At 39.9% G+C, this 18,468-nt stretch overlaps 1 protein-coding gene across 2 annotated transcripts in view; it reads left to right on the top strand.

Annotated features, from left to right (window-relative positions):
• pitpnc1 (phosphatidylinositol transfer protein cytoplasmic 1) overlaps positions 1 to 13,868 on the top strand; it is a 236,672-nt gene extending 222,804 nt beyond the window's left edge. Inside the window, exon 9 of one of the 2 annotated variants that reach the window (XM_008116369.3) lies at positions 6,750 to 13,868. In XM_008116369.3, coding sequence (XP_008114576.1) covers positions 6,750 to 7,009 — 260 coding nt within the window. In that variant the 3' untranslated portion in view covers positions 7,010 to 13,868. The remainder of the gene's footprint in view (positions 1 to 6,749) is intronic. The other variant, XM_008116371.3, reaches the window with a different exon arrangement.
• Positions 13,869 to 18,468: the final 4,600 nt, after the last annotated feature.

Below are 18,468 nucleotides of genomic sequence, written 5' to 3'. Positions count from 1 at the left end.
GTGTTTTGGACTTCAGCTCCCACAATTCTTAATAGCCGGTAAGACGGCTGGGATTTCTAGTCCAAAACACCTGGAGGATCAAAGGTTGGGAACCACTGGACTAGATTGTTGAGTGGTCTTTTAAAATGTCTGTACTGTTTCCTTTTAGCAACTAAGGACCTCATCACATGTACAAAAAGCCCCGTCCTAGAACGCTGCTGAGATGCAACCAAGACTGAGTCTTTCGGAGCCCATCACATGACACAGGGCTACTTCTGGAGGGGCTCCGTCCCAGCTCCATCATGGCTGCATCTCAACAGCGTATTGAGAGGCTGCCCTGAGAACGCAGGCAGTCATCCACATTCTCATTGACTAAGCCGGGGACAGACTGGAAATGGTGTGAGATGGTAAGGAGGTTCGCTCTGTTGTCCTCCGTTTTAAGGACCTCCATGTGATGAGGTCCTATATCGGTAGATTGTTTGAACCAGACTTAGGCCTCTTCTACACTGTCATATAAAATCCAGATTATCTGCTTTGAACTGGATTATATGACAGTGTAGACACATATAATCCAGTTCAAAACAGATAATGTGGGTTATCTGCTTTGTTAATCTGGATTATATGGCAGTGTGTAGATCCAGCCTTAGTTTCTTTTGCATGAATCCCTAGTCAGTGAAGGAGGGACTAAAATGAAACCAAACTGGGTTGGGTTCTTTTCATTTTATTTTTTGGCCTAAGGATAATAAATCCTTCCCTGGCATTCAAAACACCAATCTGGATTGGAAATGAGGTGTGCAAATCTCAGATGACCTTTTGCTGAACCTACATTTAATTTTGAATTGGTAGAAGGAAATAGCCGGGAGGAATTTAGCTTTGGAATTTTCTAAAGGAGGAGCCGGAGTAACGTAACTCTGCCCTCTGCTGGAATTGTGTAGCGTTGAGTAGTAACAAATGTTTTGTTCCATTTCTGAATGAAAAGCCAAAGCCCCTCATTCTTAAAATAAGGGAATCGTTTGGATCTTGGATAATAGCTATTATTAAGCATTGCAGTTTCTTCAGGTATACAACATCAGCCAGCTGGATCTTAACAAACTCATTGCTGTTGTCAGTATATCAAATAACATCAGGATACTGTACACTATTTTTAGTGAAATTATGCTGTCACTGAACCCTTTGCAGAATTAAACAATTAAACCACATGGGCTTTGCCTTCCTTTAGGCTGCTTTACTTATACTGATTTTGAATGGTTAAATCTTTATGGAAGTATAGGTATACTTCCATTAATAAAGTGGATGTGTTGCAGAGTTTTATTTCTTTAAGAGAAATTTTTGAGCCAGAGGCAGAAATAATATGGAAAGAATAGAGAGGACAAAAAAGGAGACTTCAGCAAAAATTTTATTCAAAACTAACAATATGCACATTTGGAATGAGACAGCCATAGCCTAGCATTGGTTAAAGCATTTTGAACCTCTAAGGCCCCTTCTAGGCCCCTTCTACACTACCTTGTATCTCAGGATCTGATCCCAGATTATCTGTTATATAAACTGGGTTATATGAATCTCCACTGCCAGATAATCTATATATATATAAATGTAATGTTCATTTTACTATGGAGTAAACAGCAAAACCACTGAACCCAATCACACCAAATTTGGCCACAAAAGACATAGTCATCCAAAATATGTATTTCAATTTTAAAAACCTAGAAAAATAGTCCAAATTACAGAGGATGAGGAAGAGCCTTTCTCCTCCTAACTGCCAGTTCGAAAGGTAGGCTCTGCTGCCTTTAGCCCCCCCCCCCCCTCCCAGCGCTGCCTTTAGGCCCCGCCCCCTTCATATCCTAGCAACTTCCTCAGCCAAAATGGTGCCCAGGGCACAGGCAGAGTGCACTTAAGCCTGATCCACACTGCCTATAAAATAAAGATTATCTGATTTGAACTGGATTATATGGCAGTGTGGACTCAAGGCCCTTCCACACAGCTATATTACCCATTTATAATCTTATATCATCTGCTTTGAACCGGATTATTTTGAGTCCACACTGCCATATAATCCACTTCACTGTGGATTTTATACAGATTTTATACAGATGTGTAGAAGGGGCCTCATATAATCCACTTCTAAGCAGATAATATAAGATTATAAATATAATATGAAATAGTTACTGTGGTATAATAATACAGAACAATACAATCTCTAAAACCAGGACAGTAAATAAAGAGCAACACTCTGAAAGCAGGGAAATTGGGAATTCCAGAAAGGAGACAATCAGGGCCAGCTAAAACTTCCCAACAAAGGATTCCTCCAGGCAGGAAGCAGCCAGGCTTTGAAGCTGCAAGGCCATTAAATGCTAATCAAGGTCTCTAATTGCAGCATTCATTCCTGCCACACCAAGACTATTAATTGCTATTCAAACCGGCCAACCAAGGATTCTGCAAGGTAGAAAGCAGCCAGGCTTGCAAGCAGCAAGGTTATTCAGTGTTTTTCAACCTGGCTAACCAAGATTTCCCCTAGGTGAAAAACCCCCAGGCTTTGAAGCCACGAGGCTACTCCGTCCCATTCAACTTGGCCTAGCAAGGATGCCCTATGTAGAAAGCGGCCAGGCTTTTATGCTGCAAGACTATTCAGTGGAATTCAGTCTGGCCAAACAATGATTCCTCTACAAAGGAAGTAGCCAGGCTTCAAAGCTGCTCTTTGATTAAGGGTGCTACTCCAGCTACTCCAAAAAAACAGCCAGGCTTTGAGGCTTCAAGGCTATTCACTGCTATTCCACCTGGCCAATAAACGATTCCCATAAGCCACAGCAACTCGTGGCTGGGCAAAGCTAGTCTGGGATAAGAAGATTACCTGGGATCAGATTGAGATATAGGGGCAGTGTGGAAGGGGCCCTACACTGCCATATAAAATCCAGATTATCTGCTTTGAACTGGATTATATGGCAGTGTAGACCCATCTAATCAGGTTCAGAGCAGATAATGTGGATTAGCTGCTTTGATAATCTGGATTACATGGCAGTGTAGAAGGGGCCCTAGACAGGAATCCCATTCTTTCCTGGATCAAGTTTTATTGCACTTTTTCTGCAGACGCACAGCTGCAACTCAACCCTTTTCCACAAAATGCTAATGATGCCCAAAAAAGGGGGGGAAATCAAAAGCATCAATTTAATCAAAAGGCAAGCAAGGGGGGTGGGGCTGGCCTAGCTTGGCCTTAGGATAAAAAGGCATTGGAGCTTGTTTGTCAGAGGTTTTGTTAACCGTAATACACCTATACAACCTTACAATGAATTGGAACGGGGTGGGGTCCAAAATGCTATGTAATTCATAATAAGCTTCTTTATAATTATAGTTGTCATAACATACTGAATGAACATGTTATACAGCATGGGATGGTGAAACCTGTGTCTCTGTGAATGTTGTGTTTCCAGAGCTATCATTTTTCCATCTAGGGAGACGTAGGTTTCCTGATCTTTATGCTCTATACAGCACTTTTAGAAAGAAAGGCATTTAAATAGAACATGAAAGCAAACATCTTTGAACATTATTATTGAGTGCTACTATTCCTTTTGCAGCTATCATACATATCCACAAACACACACAGCTGGCCATTGTAATATGTCATGTGTCCAGGCTGGTGGATGGCTCAGATGATACAGTTATTTCATATGGAGAAAAAAGTAGGCTGCCAGAGAGAAGATTATGTTAAAATAATTCTCCATGCGTTTATGGAAAAAATTGTTTCCTTGTTTGAAAGTATTAAAGTGGTATAACACAGGCAAAGTGCAATAATGATGTGATCATATTGCCAATCATTTTCAAACCAAGAGTAACTTGGCTTTATTTGGCCAGTGTTTAATTGGACAAGGTATGTTCTCTTGTCTCAGAAGAAAACATGGTATTTGGAAGGATTTCAATCAATGCAATGTTCATACAAATAAACAGAATGCTTCATACAAGCAAAAAGAAAGTTGTAAAATAATATACAAACTTTAAATTACACTATGTAACATTTTTTTCTGTTCCTGGTTTAAAAGTGTTATTTCTGTTTAATTGTGCAGTACTTATTTTGAAAGTAGTTGTTATACTCCAGAAACTTCAGTGTATTGTCGAAGGCTTTCATGGCCAGGATCGCAGGGCTGTTGTATGTTTTCTGGGCTGTATGGCCATGTTTCAGAAGTATTCTCTCCTGACGTTTCGCCCACATCTATGGCAGGCTAAGGATGCCTGCCATAGATGTGGGCGAAACATCAGGAGATAATACTTCTGGAACATGGCCATACAGCCCAGAAAACATACAACAACCCTCTAGAAGCTTTGTTTGGATGGCTGCCACAAACTATGTTGAATTGGTTGAGACTAGATGAGATATTCATTGAAAAACTAGAGCAGAATGTGCTGCAGGATGTCCCACAAAAGCAAAGTTTTTGCATTTTAATAAACTTTTTCCATGGTTTTATGATAGAACGAATTAGGAAATGACATATATAACCCATTTATAGCACAAAAAAACCAACAAAAAAACCTTGTTACATAGGGCTCTTCCACACTACCCCTATATCCCAGGATCTGATCCCAGATTATTTGCTTATTCCAGATTATCTGGCAGCATGGACTCATATAATCCAGTTCAAAGCAACAAACCTGGGATCAGATCCTGGGTTATAGGACCTTTCGGGAAGGTTCCATAGTGATATCGAGCTATTTTTTTATAGGAATTTCCTTCTAGAAGGGAATTCCTGCTCTTCTCCCGGCCGTGGGTCCGTGGATCCTGGCAAGGAGGGGAGCCGCCACAAATCAAGGCTTTAGCCAGAAATTCTCACCCTCAGACGTGAAGAAAGAAGACAGAGTTGTTTTTATTCAGCTGAATAAGATGACAGTCTGCGATCGTTCATCAAGAAGTCATGACATACATTTACAAATCAACTATTTTATAACAAAAAATATGGGAGGAGCGGATTGAATCTCGCGCTACATCATTCCCTGCCCTCCTATGCGTCGATTGGTCCTTAAAATGGCGGCGGGAACCCTTGTCCAATCAGAGGGCTCCCTATGCCTCGGGGTTCCCCACCAATCAGGGATGAGGAGGCGGGCTTATCTAGGAACAATGGACTTGCTGGGGATTAACGAGGAATTACGATTGAGTCATTGAGTAAATGTCCAGAAGGGGTTTCTAGACTGCTTCTTGGGGTGTAAATATACATTTTGGTCTGGCCGGCTTTGCCAGATTCCGGTGATGGGCTGTATTTGTTTTTGAAAAAAGTTCAGTCCCTTTTGACAGCCGAGGCCATCGTAGACTTTTTGTAAGTGAACCGAGAACCAGATGGTCACCCTTTGCATTAAATGGGCTGCTCCGATATTCAGTGGAAGGGGGGAGACCAAATCTATTGTCCATGCAAGAAATGGGTGTCTGACAGCTTCCTGGTGGAAGGGATTATCTCCCTCTGGGGTGTTGCAACATGTCCATTTAATTCCTAGGTCAGGTCTCGGTCATTCTTCAATATAAGACATTTTTCACAAGAATAAAGAAAAGGAACAGGTAGGGTACATAATTCATACATAGGAAAAGACATTGCACAAGGAAAATTATATTGGAAAATGTGTGTCAATACAGGAAAAGCAGAAAGATAAGCAGTGAGAAATAAGGGCAAGCATGTGGTTTAAAATTGGCTAACTCTTTTGTCTGAATAAACAGGGAGTGTTTTTGTTTGTCAGGAAAGGATTGACAGGGTTGTTATCTCTTGCCTCAGGCTAAAAGGTCAAACACCTTTGGTGCAGGGATTTTAATAAATTACAGTGGACAGTAAATAGTTCAGTTGCCTTCTGCTATAAATATATGAAATATAAAGCCTTGCTTTATGAACTATCTTTCACAAAGTCCTGGGGGGGGGGGGGGTCGATCACAATAGTGTTATCTGACATCCCAACTCTAACCATTTAAATAGGAGTATTAGGCCCCTTCCACACTACCCTATATCCCAGGATCTGATCCCAGATTATCTGCTTTAAACTGGGTTATGTGAGTCCCCACTGCCAGATAACCTGGGATAAGCAGATAATCTGGGATCATATCTTGGGATATAGGGGCAGTAAGAAAGAGGGCTTAGTCTCCAGTCCTTTAATAACATATATGTAATAGAACTCATATCAGTTGCTTGGTAAAACAGTTAGAAGGGCCTCTCTTTGGGCTTTATCAGGGGAGGAAAAAACTTCAGCATCAGTCTATTATTAAAGGAAGCAAAGAAGTAATTTGTGGTTTGCCTGTTTTGCTCTATGTAAATTTAAGCCTGGTGCAGTTTCCATTGTTATCTGAAGTCTACTCTAGTTGGGCAAGGACAGAGAAGAGTAAGAAAACATTGACTGAAACCTTCAGTGGAAACAGATGTCCTACATAATTTACTGTATGACCCAGTCATTTAGTATGGATAACAGTTGTTCTCAACCTGTGGTTCCCCAGATGTTTTGGCCTTCAACCCCCAGAAATTCTAACAGCTGGTAAATTGGCTGGGATTTCTGGGAGTTGTAGGCCAAAACATCTGGGGACCCACAGGCTGAGAATCACTGATATATAAGGTGATTGAAAACTCTAAGAAATGCCCAATGCCAGAGATATGGCTTCTGAAATGTCATCAGCTTGTTCTGAAAATATTGGCTTAATTATGGAGTTAAAAAACACAATTGGAAGGAAAATGGGCATTAATCAAAGCTTTGTGATTGGAAGAAACTTGTCGAGTGCTGCTAACACTAATTCACCTGTCTTTGTTTTCTCCTTGAAGACATGACTATGGATGAAGTCCGAGAGTTTGAAAGAGAAACTCAGGAAGCTACCAACAAGAAAATTGGGCTCTTCCCTCCTGCGATATCGATCTCCAACATCTCCCTGCCCTCTTCCATCCGCAGCACTCCTTCTAGTGCTCCGTCGACACCTCTCTCCACAGAAGCACCCGAATTCTTAGCAATTCCCAAAGACCGGCCACGGAAAAAATCTGCCCCAGAAACACTCACGCTGCCAGATCCAGATAAAGAAGTTCTCTAAACCCAGCATGTTTTCCTACAAGAAGCCATGGTTGACATCATGGCATTTGCACAGCTCATGGTAGTTGTTTTAGTTAAAGAAATTTTACTGATCTGGAAGTATGCCTCCCCCTCTGTCCCTGCTTGTCCCTTCAACTAGTTATAGCAAAATGCATGCGAGAACATAGTTCATGTGCTCCGATTCCCAAACTAAAGCTCTAAGCCATACGACAGATGTTGTTATCAACACAAAATGAAATCGCTTGCAAAAGCAATCTCTTTGTAGCAATGTAGTAAGCGAAAGAGATTCTCATATGTAGAGCAACAGTATTTATTACTGGAGCTGTTATCGGAATTTAATCAAGCTTGCAAAGATAGCTTGAGAAAATGAGGTCCTATTTAGGGACAGCTTAAACAGACAACATTTCTCATTTCAAGCCATTATATCTCAGTGTCTAAAATTCTCTTTACTCTCAGGCCAAGTGCACCTTAAAGTAAACCTTTGAACTGATATTCACTGATAAAAACTTGAATACCAACAGTAATTATTCAGATTCTTCTTTTACTGAATACAACTCAGGATTTGGGATATAGCTAATGCACACATTTTCAAAAATTAAAGAACCGATGTCCTCCAATTCTGGTGGAGACTATACCTATTTGGAGGCCCTTGAATTATTTGTACCTTGCACAAAAATTGTATTGTGTGCTGTTGTATAACTTTTCTGTGTTGGTATTTGAGAGTCTTGTTTCAGGGAGGAAAATGGGATTGGAAGCAATGAAACAGCTTCCATTTCCCAAGTGAGACAAATATATCCAAATGAAGGCTATCATTATTAAGTCGCAATTCAGTGATTACTTCAAGTCTTCGTAATTCCTATTAAAACCTGAGGGAAACTGCAGGACCCAAATCCTATTTAATTGCCAAAGGAAACATTTGCTCTGTTTCTTTTTGGCAAGATCACGAGTAGATAGCAAGGCAAGGAAACAGGGATGGGCAACAGAATGTCCTGTGGTGGTTTCCTGTGGCACCATGGCACCCTCCTCCACCGCAGAGAGCTGCCAACAATATATGGCAGTTGCAGGAGAAGAGAAGCCACTATGCCATGCCACACTTGGCAAATTACCCATCTCTGTTATCAAGTTTCTGATTCTGATAATGGCGCAGAAGAATGCTCAACAGTAAATCTGAATCTTCCTAGAAGAATACCCATATTGTCATAGCCTTTGGGGCACCTAAACTACCTAAGACATTTTTATTGCATTTGGCTCTCCCTCTTCCTTCCTTCCTTCCTTCCTTCCTTCCTTCCTTCCTTCCTTCCTTCCTTCCTTCCTTCCTTCCTTCCTTCCACCCTCATTGTATCCTTTGTCATAAACTGATGAGAGGAGGAAAAGGCAAGGAGCATTTCTTGTCAAGGTGAGAGAAGCTGAAAAGACTTGCTTTGAGAAGGCAGTGAGGTCCCTACTGCACTGACATATAATCTAGTATCTGATCCCAGATTATCTGCTTTGAACCGGATTATGTGGCAGTGTAGACTCATATTATCAAAGCAGATAATATGCCCCTGGTGGCACAATGGGTTAAACCCTTCTGCCAGCAGGACTGCTGATCGAAAGATCAGCAATTCGAATCCAGGAAGCTGGGTGAGCTTGCATCTGTCAGCTCCAACTTCCCATGTGGAGACATGAGAGAAGCCTCCCACAGGATGGTAAAACATCCTGGCATCCCCTGGGCAATGTCCTTGCAGACAGCCAATTCACTCACACCAGAAGCAAATTGCAGTTTCTCAAGTTGCTCCTGGCATGAAAAAAAATTAAAGCAGATAACTGGATGATATGGTACTGTATATCCAGCCTGAGATGTGATGGACCAAGTTCCTCTTTCACCTCAGCAAAAGGACAAAATCAATGGCTGGGTAGCATTTGATCCATGATCAGCACTCTATTGATTTGTGATAGCTGCATAACTGTACTGGGATTTTTATTTATAAGACCTGAGACAGTCAAGCAGCATTGTAGGCAGGTTTCCTCAAACAGTGTGGCAACAGTCTTCCTCAGGATTTAAACAACAAATTGTTTTCAATGGGAGTTCCTATAGCAGAAGTTTGAAATGTTATTACAAAAGTTAACATATTAGCATTAACAATTTTTAAGCGAAGGGTCATTAATTGCTCACAAGCACCAAATACATTCCAGATATGTTATTCTTTAACTGTTAGTAAAATATATTTTTAAATTATGAGAATTGGCTCAAATCCCTCAGAAAAATAATGAGTAGAAGTTATTTACTACACTAAATTGAAAATTAGCTATGTTTAACAAGAATTAGCTGGCAAGATAAGTCAGTATATACACCAAAACCTACACACAAATATATATTTATATCAGGTTCCTCTGCTGAAAATCCCATAGCAAGACAAGAATGGAGTGGATTGCTGAATCCTGAATACAGTTCTGGAAAACATTTTAGAAAGAAATTTCTAATAAATCCACCAGTACTGGAAAAGTTTTATCCTGAGCATGAGAGGCCCAGTTTCAACATAGTCAACAATAATAGATTGCAGCTTCATGAATTAAATCACAAGAAATAAGACCTCATGCAATTTGGCTTCCTGTATTCAAAAAATTGAGAAACAAGGCAAAAAAAGAAATGAAACTGATATAAGGCTTCTTCTGGAAACAATGCAGTCAGCCCATTTCCAGGGTTGCTTTGCTTATGTTTTCTTTCCAACAACAAGAGAGAATTTAAGAGCTTGCTCTTTTTTGTTAATGGAAATAGGACTAAAAATCCTGAAGGCACCAGGTGCCCTCTGATCTTGGAAGCAAAGCAGAATCATCCCTGGTTAATACTTCCTGGGAGACCATCCATCAGTACCAGATGTTGACAGCTATATTTGAAAGGATAGAACTGGCAAAACTACCTCTGAGTATTCCTTGCCTAAGAAAACTATGAAATCGATGGGGTCACTATATGTTGATAGGCAACTTGAAGTCCCACTAAGGCTGGATCTACACTGTCCCAGGATCTGATGCCAGATTACCTTCTTATCCCAGATTATCTCGTAGCGCAGTGGGTTAAATCCTTGTGCCAGCAGGACTGATGACTTGAAGGTTGGGTTGCTGACCTGAAGATTGCCAATTTGAATCCAACCCAGGGAGAGTGCGGATGAGCTCCCTCTATCAGCTCCGACTCCATGCGGAGACATGAGAGAAGCCTCCCACAAGGATGGCAAAAACATCAAAAAAACATCCAGGTATCCCCTGGGCAACGTCCTTGCAGATGGCCAATTCTCTCACACCAGAAACGACTTGCAGTTTCCTGACACAAATATTATATACAGTGTTCCCTCACTTATTGCTGGGGTTAGGTTCCAGGACTACCCGCAATAAGTGAAAATCTGCAAAGTAGGGACGCTATATTTACTTTAATATTTATACATTATTTTAGTAGTTATACACTATTTTAAGTCTTTATCAACCAATTGTATGTTGATAAATCGCCTCCGTCTCCTCCTGTTGCCGCTTTGGCTCCTTTTTTCTCCCTTCGGCTTCTCCTTCCTCCCTTAGGCTGTAAATTGAAATTTTTTATGATTTATAATAGTCTTTTAGAGTTTACTGAAAAACTGAGAAACAGCAAATCCACGAAAAGTGAACCGTGAAGTAATGAGGGAACACTGTATATATGTGTGTGTGTGTGTGTGTGTGTATCTCTCCAGTTCAAAGCAGATAATCTGGGATCAGATTCTGTGATACAGGCCAACGTATACCCAGCCTTAGACACACAACTAAGGAGAATGGCCGTTCTCTATTGCAACCTGAAAAATCCCACTGGCCTGTTAGTAACTTCACCTTTGATTCTCAGGAATGAAAGTCACTTCCCCTTATCAACTATTTAAAATATGAAGGATTTCTCTTTTCTTTTCCTGATATTTCACCCCTGTCTAGCTGCTGGGAACAGAACTGTTTCAAAACTTCGGAGTCCAATCATTTCTTTATTAGCCCTGTCCAAGCTGTAACAGCCCTAGCAATGTCTTAAACACTTGTACTGAAATTAGACCGGTGTGAGAAGCATGTAGAAATTGAAGTGCAAATTTCAGAAGATTAAAATGATATTTGAGTGATGGAAAACAAATAAGTGGGTATCTTTGTAGCAAGCATAGTAGCAGATCCTGTATGTGAAAAAGTGTTGCTGACTCAAATCCCACACCAGTTTTCAAGTGAGAGGCTTCTTGTTTAAACAATAGTACTAAGGCAAATGATTAGAGGTCTAGTTTTAGTCATATAAGGGGAGGAGTATAAAATGTGAGATGAAAAATTAAGAATCCCAGTAGCTATTATTTTAATACCTGATATATCTATCACTTGGCTTCAACCCTTTTCTCTATTTTATTCATGCCTTTTCTCTCTGTGTCTGTCTCAAACATCTTGATATTTTCTGTGGTTCTGTATGTAATATCTGTTTCTTTTAATTATCACAATATATTTATTGCGTATGAATTGGTTATGAATCGGCACATGGCTGTAGCCGTCATATATATTCCTATTTGATTGTGATCCTTTTATAGCATTTTTAAAAGGTTGCTATCCTTGTATCTCTTTTAGAACGTTTTGCACAAGGCATTCAAAAGCTTTATGTGGGTTTGCTTTAACTGTCTCATTTCCGACCATATTATTGTGTCACTTTGACTTGGGAACACAATCAGGCTTTGTGTAAACGATGCTAATTGTGCAGACCTGAAACAAAAATAATGGCTTTAGATAGAAAAAGAAAAGAGACTTTTCTCTTATACCTCCTTTACTCAGTGGCACAACTGTACACATTTATTCAGTCAGATGTGCTATCAAATTTGGTGCCTCAGAAATCAATACAAAATTTGATATTATTTCATGTCTGAATGACAGCTAGAGCAATGCATACCTGCCTCCTGCTCTCTAAAGAGGGCTGACAAAAATAAGCATGTAATTTTTAAAGAGAAGAGGCATGATGGTATATCCAATCCTTTTCATGATGTGCAGTATGACAGCCTACATTCTCAATCAAACCAGCTTCAGACTATCAGATGAGTTTTCACTATAGTGGGTTTTGTCATGTTTGTTTAAAGTATCACCAACACAAAAAGGAAAAACTAAACTTCTAGCACATTGTGTTGCACCAAAATCTCTTTTATACAAAAATTGTTGTGTTGTTTTGTCTGAAGTACTTTCTACAAAATCTCTATATTTTTAGGTGTGCTTGTGAGAAAAAGAGGGCAAGCCTATTGCCGTTTCTGTAATTTGATTTCAGAAACAACATGGTACTCTCTTTAAACTGTGGTTTAAATCAGAGTATTAGTGCTGCATTCTCTTTTCCTGACTGCTAAAGAGGAAAAATCAGAATGTATGTATTTTGAAGCCAGAATACCCTTGCTACTAAATTAATCTTTCCTACTCAAAAGATAGAATCCCAACGTTGTCTTAAAACTGTTTAAAACTTGCAAGTCCCTATTTTGCCTCCATATCCAGGCAAAATGAGTACAAAACTCCTTTTGAGAACTGTACAATCAGTCTTAGTAAAGCTTGCTGACTTCTTACTATAACAAGCATTAGCATGTCTGTACCTGCTGCATTTGCCATGTTATTTGTGAGCAATGGGAGATATGCCATCTCTCAAAATTCAAGTATTGACAAACATTCATTGAGCCCGCAAAATCTTAATGACCATATTATTAAAAAAAATCCCACATGTGTGCTATAAGAAACTCCATTGTACATGTACCAATTGTGTTTGTTGCATTACAAGTTGTGTTGTCCTAAGATAAAAGTTGAGCCCTGCTGTTTTTCATACATGGCTAAACATAATCCCTGCCAGTTTTTACTACCGACTTTATACTTGCATATCTAACTGTACAAAAGTAAATAGTGTCATAATCTTCCAGGCTGTAATTATAGACAATTTACTACAAAAGTGCTGACTCTTGAAACTTCAGTTTCCTAATCCAGACCCCTTTTTATTAGACAACGTTGTTTCATTTCCAAAGCTTTCTTAGAAAGAATAAAAACAATGCTCTGTTGTTTGTATCTGAATAATAGCAAGATGAAGTAACACCTTAATTTAGATTCAGAGGTGCTCCTGAATGAGCAGAGTTTTTTTGCTGATTTCCCCCATCGATTACAACCGCTCCGCCCCACACCCGACCCCATATTGTCCTGAAAGTTCCTCATCATGCGCACTCGCAGAGACAGATTTATATTGGTTTTTTTAAAATAAATAAAAAAACAGGGACAATGAAATGGAGAGAAAGGGTTAAGACTTCATCTTTCCTTCACTTGGGAAGCAAAATTATACTTAGGATCATGTCTGGTCTCCCTTTGCTGTGCAGGGCTTTACAACATGCTGCCGTTTCAAGTACATCCAATTTAGACAATTCACATTATGCTGTAAATGCAATAGGGAGGATACATTAACCTGTTAGCAGGAATTTGCCAACTGCTATTATTCCGATGTAATTTAGGCATCTTTTGTTTCATAAAGGCTCGAAACTAAGCTATTCATGACTGTTTTCCCACCCTGTGAGGACAGCATGGTCTTTGAATTACAGCTATCTCTGATTTTTGAATGTTACTTGTAGAAATTAGTTTTGTTTCATTTTTGTGGCAATCCTTGTGACTTTGAATGTTGTGTATAGTGTTTTTTGCTGGTAAGGGTAGTATTACGTTAATCTGATGAGCTAGTTCTACAAAAGAAGGACCAAGACGCCAACAATTTGAGGCCTCGCAGAAAGGTTCAAGTTGCATAAGTTACCATATCAGCCATACTTGTTGCTTTTTTTCCAACTATTTATTGTTTTTTGAAACTTGCATTTTCTTACATTGGATTGTAAATAAACTACCAGGCTATCTTCTTTCCAAGTCTGTCTTTTTTCTTTCCACTAATCCATACAATGCTGCAAAGCCCTATCCAGGCTTATGAATGTTTCTTCTTCAGAACTGTATGGAATCCTGAAATATGTGAGAACAGTGCTAAACATAGCAAAACAACCAGTGAGGATATTGATTTTCACTGATACCTGGGTGCCATTCAATTGCCGTATTTCATAGAATGAGTATGTTTTTGGGCTAAATTACATCACTAAAATTGACGGGCACCTTAGATTCAATTAACATTAGAATCACACATGTAAACCCACCTGCACCATGGGCAAGAAATCCACCCCAGCTGGGGATGGAGGGGAAAGATGTGGTGGTAACCATGAAAAGGCTGGTGGGATGCTGCATCCCTCCATCAAACCTGGCGGGAAGCCTGCTTCCCATCTGCCTTTTCATGGCCACTGCTAGCACTCACCATAGAATCATAGACTTGGAAGAGACAATATAGGCCATCTAGTCCAACCCACTGCCATGCAGGAAAAGCACAATCAAAGCACCCCCAACAGATGGACATCCAACCTCTGTTTAAAAGCTTCCAAAGAAGGAGCCTCCACCACACTCCAAAGTCAGAGAGTTCCACAGTTGAATAGCTCATACAGTCGGGAAGTTCTTCCTAATGTTCAGGTGGAATCTCTTTTCCTGTCATTTGAAGCCACTGCTCCTAGTCTCTAGGGCAGGTTTTTCGCGGCGACTATCATCTTCCCATCAGGCCTGACAAAAGTGTGCGGCTTCCCACCAGTCTTTTCACAGCCACCATCGCCTCGTATTACATTTGATAGCAAATCCTTTTTTTGTAATGTGCACCTTCATAATTAAGGTACGCATTACATTTGATGGTGCATTATGCTTGATACAGCATATCCGTGTTGTGACTATAGGATTTAGACAGGACTGAGAATCAAATGGCTTTCCAGATGCTATTGGGTGGTAACTCTCAAGAGCCCCAGGCCACCATAGCCAATGGTAAGGGATGCTAGGAGCAACAGCTATGGGATATATAATATCTTGTCAAAGGCTTTCATGGCCGGAATCACTTGGTTGCTGTGAGTCTTTCAGGCTGTATGGCCATGTTCCAGAAGCTTTTTTTCATGTGGGTGAAACGTCAGGAAAGAAAGCTTCTAGAATATCGCCATACAGCCCAAAAGACTCACAGCAACCTATACAATATCTATTCCTGGTTTAGGTGGCAACTAAAGCTACATACACCATTCTGGTTGCAAATAGTTAATGATAAGAATACATTATAAGAGTTCTCTGTGTTAAGACCTAAAAACCTAGAAGGCTTCCGACAGTATTATGCATGTATCATCAATGTCTGAAGAGTCCTTTGGGATGGAGACAAGCGAACTGCTGCTGTTTGAAGAATGAGTCACAAAGATCTTTCATGGGATTCGTTTCCATTGACTGTATTCCATCTGCTCCCTTGTAAAAATATCCAGACAGGTGGAAATCGTTCTACTGTTTACAACTGCTGACCTTATTATGAAACTGGTTTAGGCTGAATCAGACCATTTAATCCATCTGAGCACCATTTGCTCTTCGGGGACTATGCTACCCGATCCTTTTTAAATTAGAGATATCACGGATTGTAAAACAAGGGCTCTAAACATTTATATTTTTCACAAGGTCCTTGCCTTTGATCGACCATTTCCATAGCATCTACTTCAGTTTGTTTTGAAAAAAATATAAAATACATTATTTATGCAGACTGGAATAGTATATCATAAAAGATGACACACTTTACTGCCATAATTTTTACTATCATCGTTATTAGTATTCCTGTGCTGCTTTCAGATGGTAGTTCACAAATCACAAAAAAATGAAAATCTAAATTTTGAAGCACTGTCAGCCAATCTCTATATATAAAAGTCAAAAAACTGTATGTATGTTTGTTTATGTGTATATTTGAACTACAAAGGCTCCTACCTGGCTTGATAGATCTGAATCAAACACAGCACAGATACCCTTCATGGTCCAAATTAAAATACTGGCAAAGTTTTGATGAGAAGTGGCAGTGGATGATGGGAGTTGTAGTTGTAGTACACCTACATTTGGAGAGGTGGTGAATCCTACTGACAATGGATCTGGACCAAACCTTGCTCACATACCCATCATAACCAACTACAAATGGAGAGCAATGACAGAGGGTGATGGGAGTTGTAGTCCACTGTGGGAGCCTGTTCTGGATCCTTCTAAAGAAAATTGCATGCGCCCTTGCAAATAATAAATTATACATTTTTAATGAAACTCACCAACTGCCTGTTTTATATTTGAAAGTAGCAAGGCTTTTGATTTGAAATTGTGTCTGAAATAACAGAAAGGCATGTGGGCTCATCATTTCGGAAGTCTTTTCTCTTATCAGATGCAAAACAACTCATCTACATTTAAATGAAAGCTCTTTGGCATGATCAGCCATCCATATGACTGTTTGAAGAGCGGTGGAGAGGTCCTCATTAATATACATGAAAATATACATAATGGAGACCATCACCAAAGGAAGTTCTAAAGCCTGCCGTTATAAACACTTTAATTTAGAAATATGTTGGGGCAGCCCCACCATGAGGAAGAGTGAAGCAGCAAAACAGAAGAGGTAGCTGAATTATCTGACAAATATGACAAAACTATAGGCTGGATCAACACTGTCATATAATGTGGTTTAAATTTGCCTAATATGGTCAATCTGGCAATTATGCTATGTTAATCTCATTGAGCTGCATTATATGGGCCTACACTGACCATATAATGCAGATTCGAACAGCATTACATGGCAATATAGATTCAGCCTCAAAAACAACACATAATAAAACAATAAAAATAACAAAAGTATACTTCTTTATGGGAGCCCCAGTGGCGAAGTGGGTTAAAGCACTGAGCTGCTGAACTTGCAGACCGAAAGGTCCCAGGTTCAAATCCCGGGAGCGGCTTGAGCGCCCGCTGTTAGCTCCAGCTCCTGCCAACCTAGCAGTTCGAAAACATGCAAATGTGAGTAGATCAATAGGTACTGCTCTGGCGGGAAGGTAACGGCGCTCCATGCAGTCATGCCGGCCACATGACCTTGGAGGTGTCTACGGACAACGCCGGCTCTTTGGCTTAGGAATGGAGATGAGCACCAACCCCCCGAGTCAGACATGACTGGACTTAACATCAGGGGAAACCTTTTTTTTTGCACTTCTTTATATCACCTGTCTATGGAAACAGTGATTCCAACTCAATGTATATGACAAATGTGCAAATATTTGCACATCAACAGCTTCTGTGGTGATATTTGCATTAGCCAGGTTGGCATTTCAATTTTGCAAGAAGGTCAACTTATTAACTTTTAGTTATTTTATACAGCTTTCCTGCCATTACTAGCAAGTAAGACACTGTACTACCAACATCAGTATTGCCAACTCTAATGTTACCCCTGCAGTACCCTAATTATAAATAATAGCAGATTTAAAAAAATGTTTAAAGTCATTATTTTAAAGTCTAGCTGCTAACTTATTCTCAGCAGAGTTAGCCTAACTCTAAGTCTGTTTCCAGCACAAGGGGCCCGCACAGAATGGATGACATAGGAAAGGGAAAAAAATACTGTATTAGGGTTGTTTTCTCTTGCTGCTATGGAACCATAACCAGACTGAAGATTAAGAGATTTCTTCAGACTAAAGCAGTGTCTGGAAATGCTAGCTACACATTTTAGTTATATTTTTAAAAATACAGTAGAGTCTCACTTATCCAAGCTAAACGGGCCGGCAGAAGCTTGGATAAGCGAATATCTTGGATAACAAGGATGGATTAAGGAAAAGCCTATTAAACATCAAATTAGGTTATGATTTTACAAATTAAGCACCAAAACCTCATGTTATACAACAAATTTGACAGAAAAAAGTAGTTCATGTAATGTAGTAATGTTATGTTGTAATTACTGTATTTACGAATTTAGCACCAAAATATCATGATATATTGAAAACATTGACTACAAAAATGGCTTGGATTATCCAGAGGCTTGGATAAGTGAGGCTTGGATAAGTGAGACTCTACTGTAAATATTTGTTATAGTATTTTGAAATGCTGCAAGCTTTTGACTTGTACAAAACATGCTTCCTCTGACCACCTTTGTGTTTTGTACTTCAACTCCCACAATGTGGGAACTGAAGTCAAAAACACCTGGAGGGCTGGAGTTTGCCCATGCCTGATATAATAGATGATCTGACAGTTAAATGAGCTGTTCAATGTGCTGTCGAAGGCTTTCATGGCCAGGATCACAGGGTTGTTGTATGTTTTCCGGGCTGTATGGCCATGTTCCAGAAGTATTCTCTCCTGACTTTTCGCCCATATCTATGGTAGGAATCCTCAGAGGTTGTGAGGTATGGAGAAACTGGAGATACTTTATAACTGCTCCCGGTGGCACAGCAAATTAAACTGCTGAATTGCAGAACTTGCTGACCGAAAGGTCAGTGGTTCGAAATCGGGGAGCGGGATGAGCTCCCGCTGATAGCCCCAGCTTCTGCCAACATAGCAGTTAAACATCAAGAAAACCAAGATTATGGCATGCAAATGTGAGTAGATCAATAGGTACCACTCCGGTGGGAA

This window comes from Anolis carolinensis, chromosome 2 (genome assembly GCF_035594765.1).
Source record: "Anolis carolinensis isolate JA03-04 chromosome 2, rAnoCar3.1.pri, whole genome shotgun sequence".
Lineage (NCBI taxonomy): Eukaryota > Metazoa > Chordata > Lepidosauria > Squamata > Dactyloidae > Anolis > Anolis carolinensis.
This window is presented reverse-complemented; position numbering and strand designations above follow the sequence as displayed.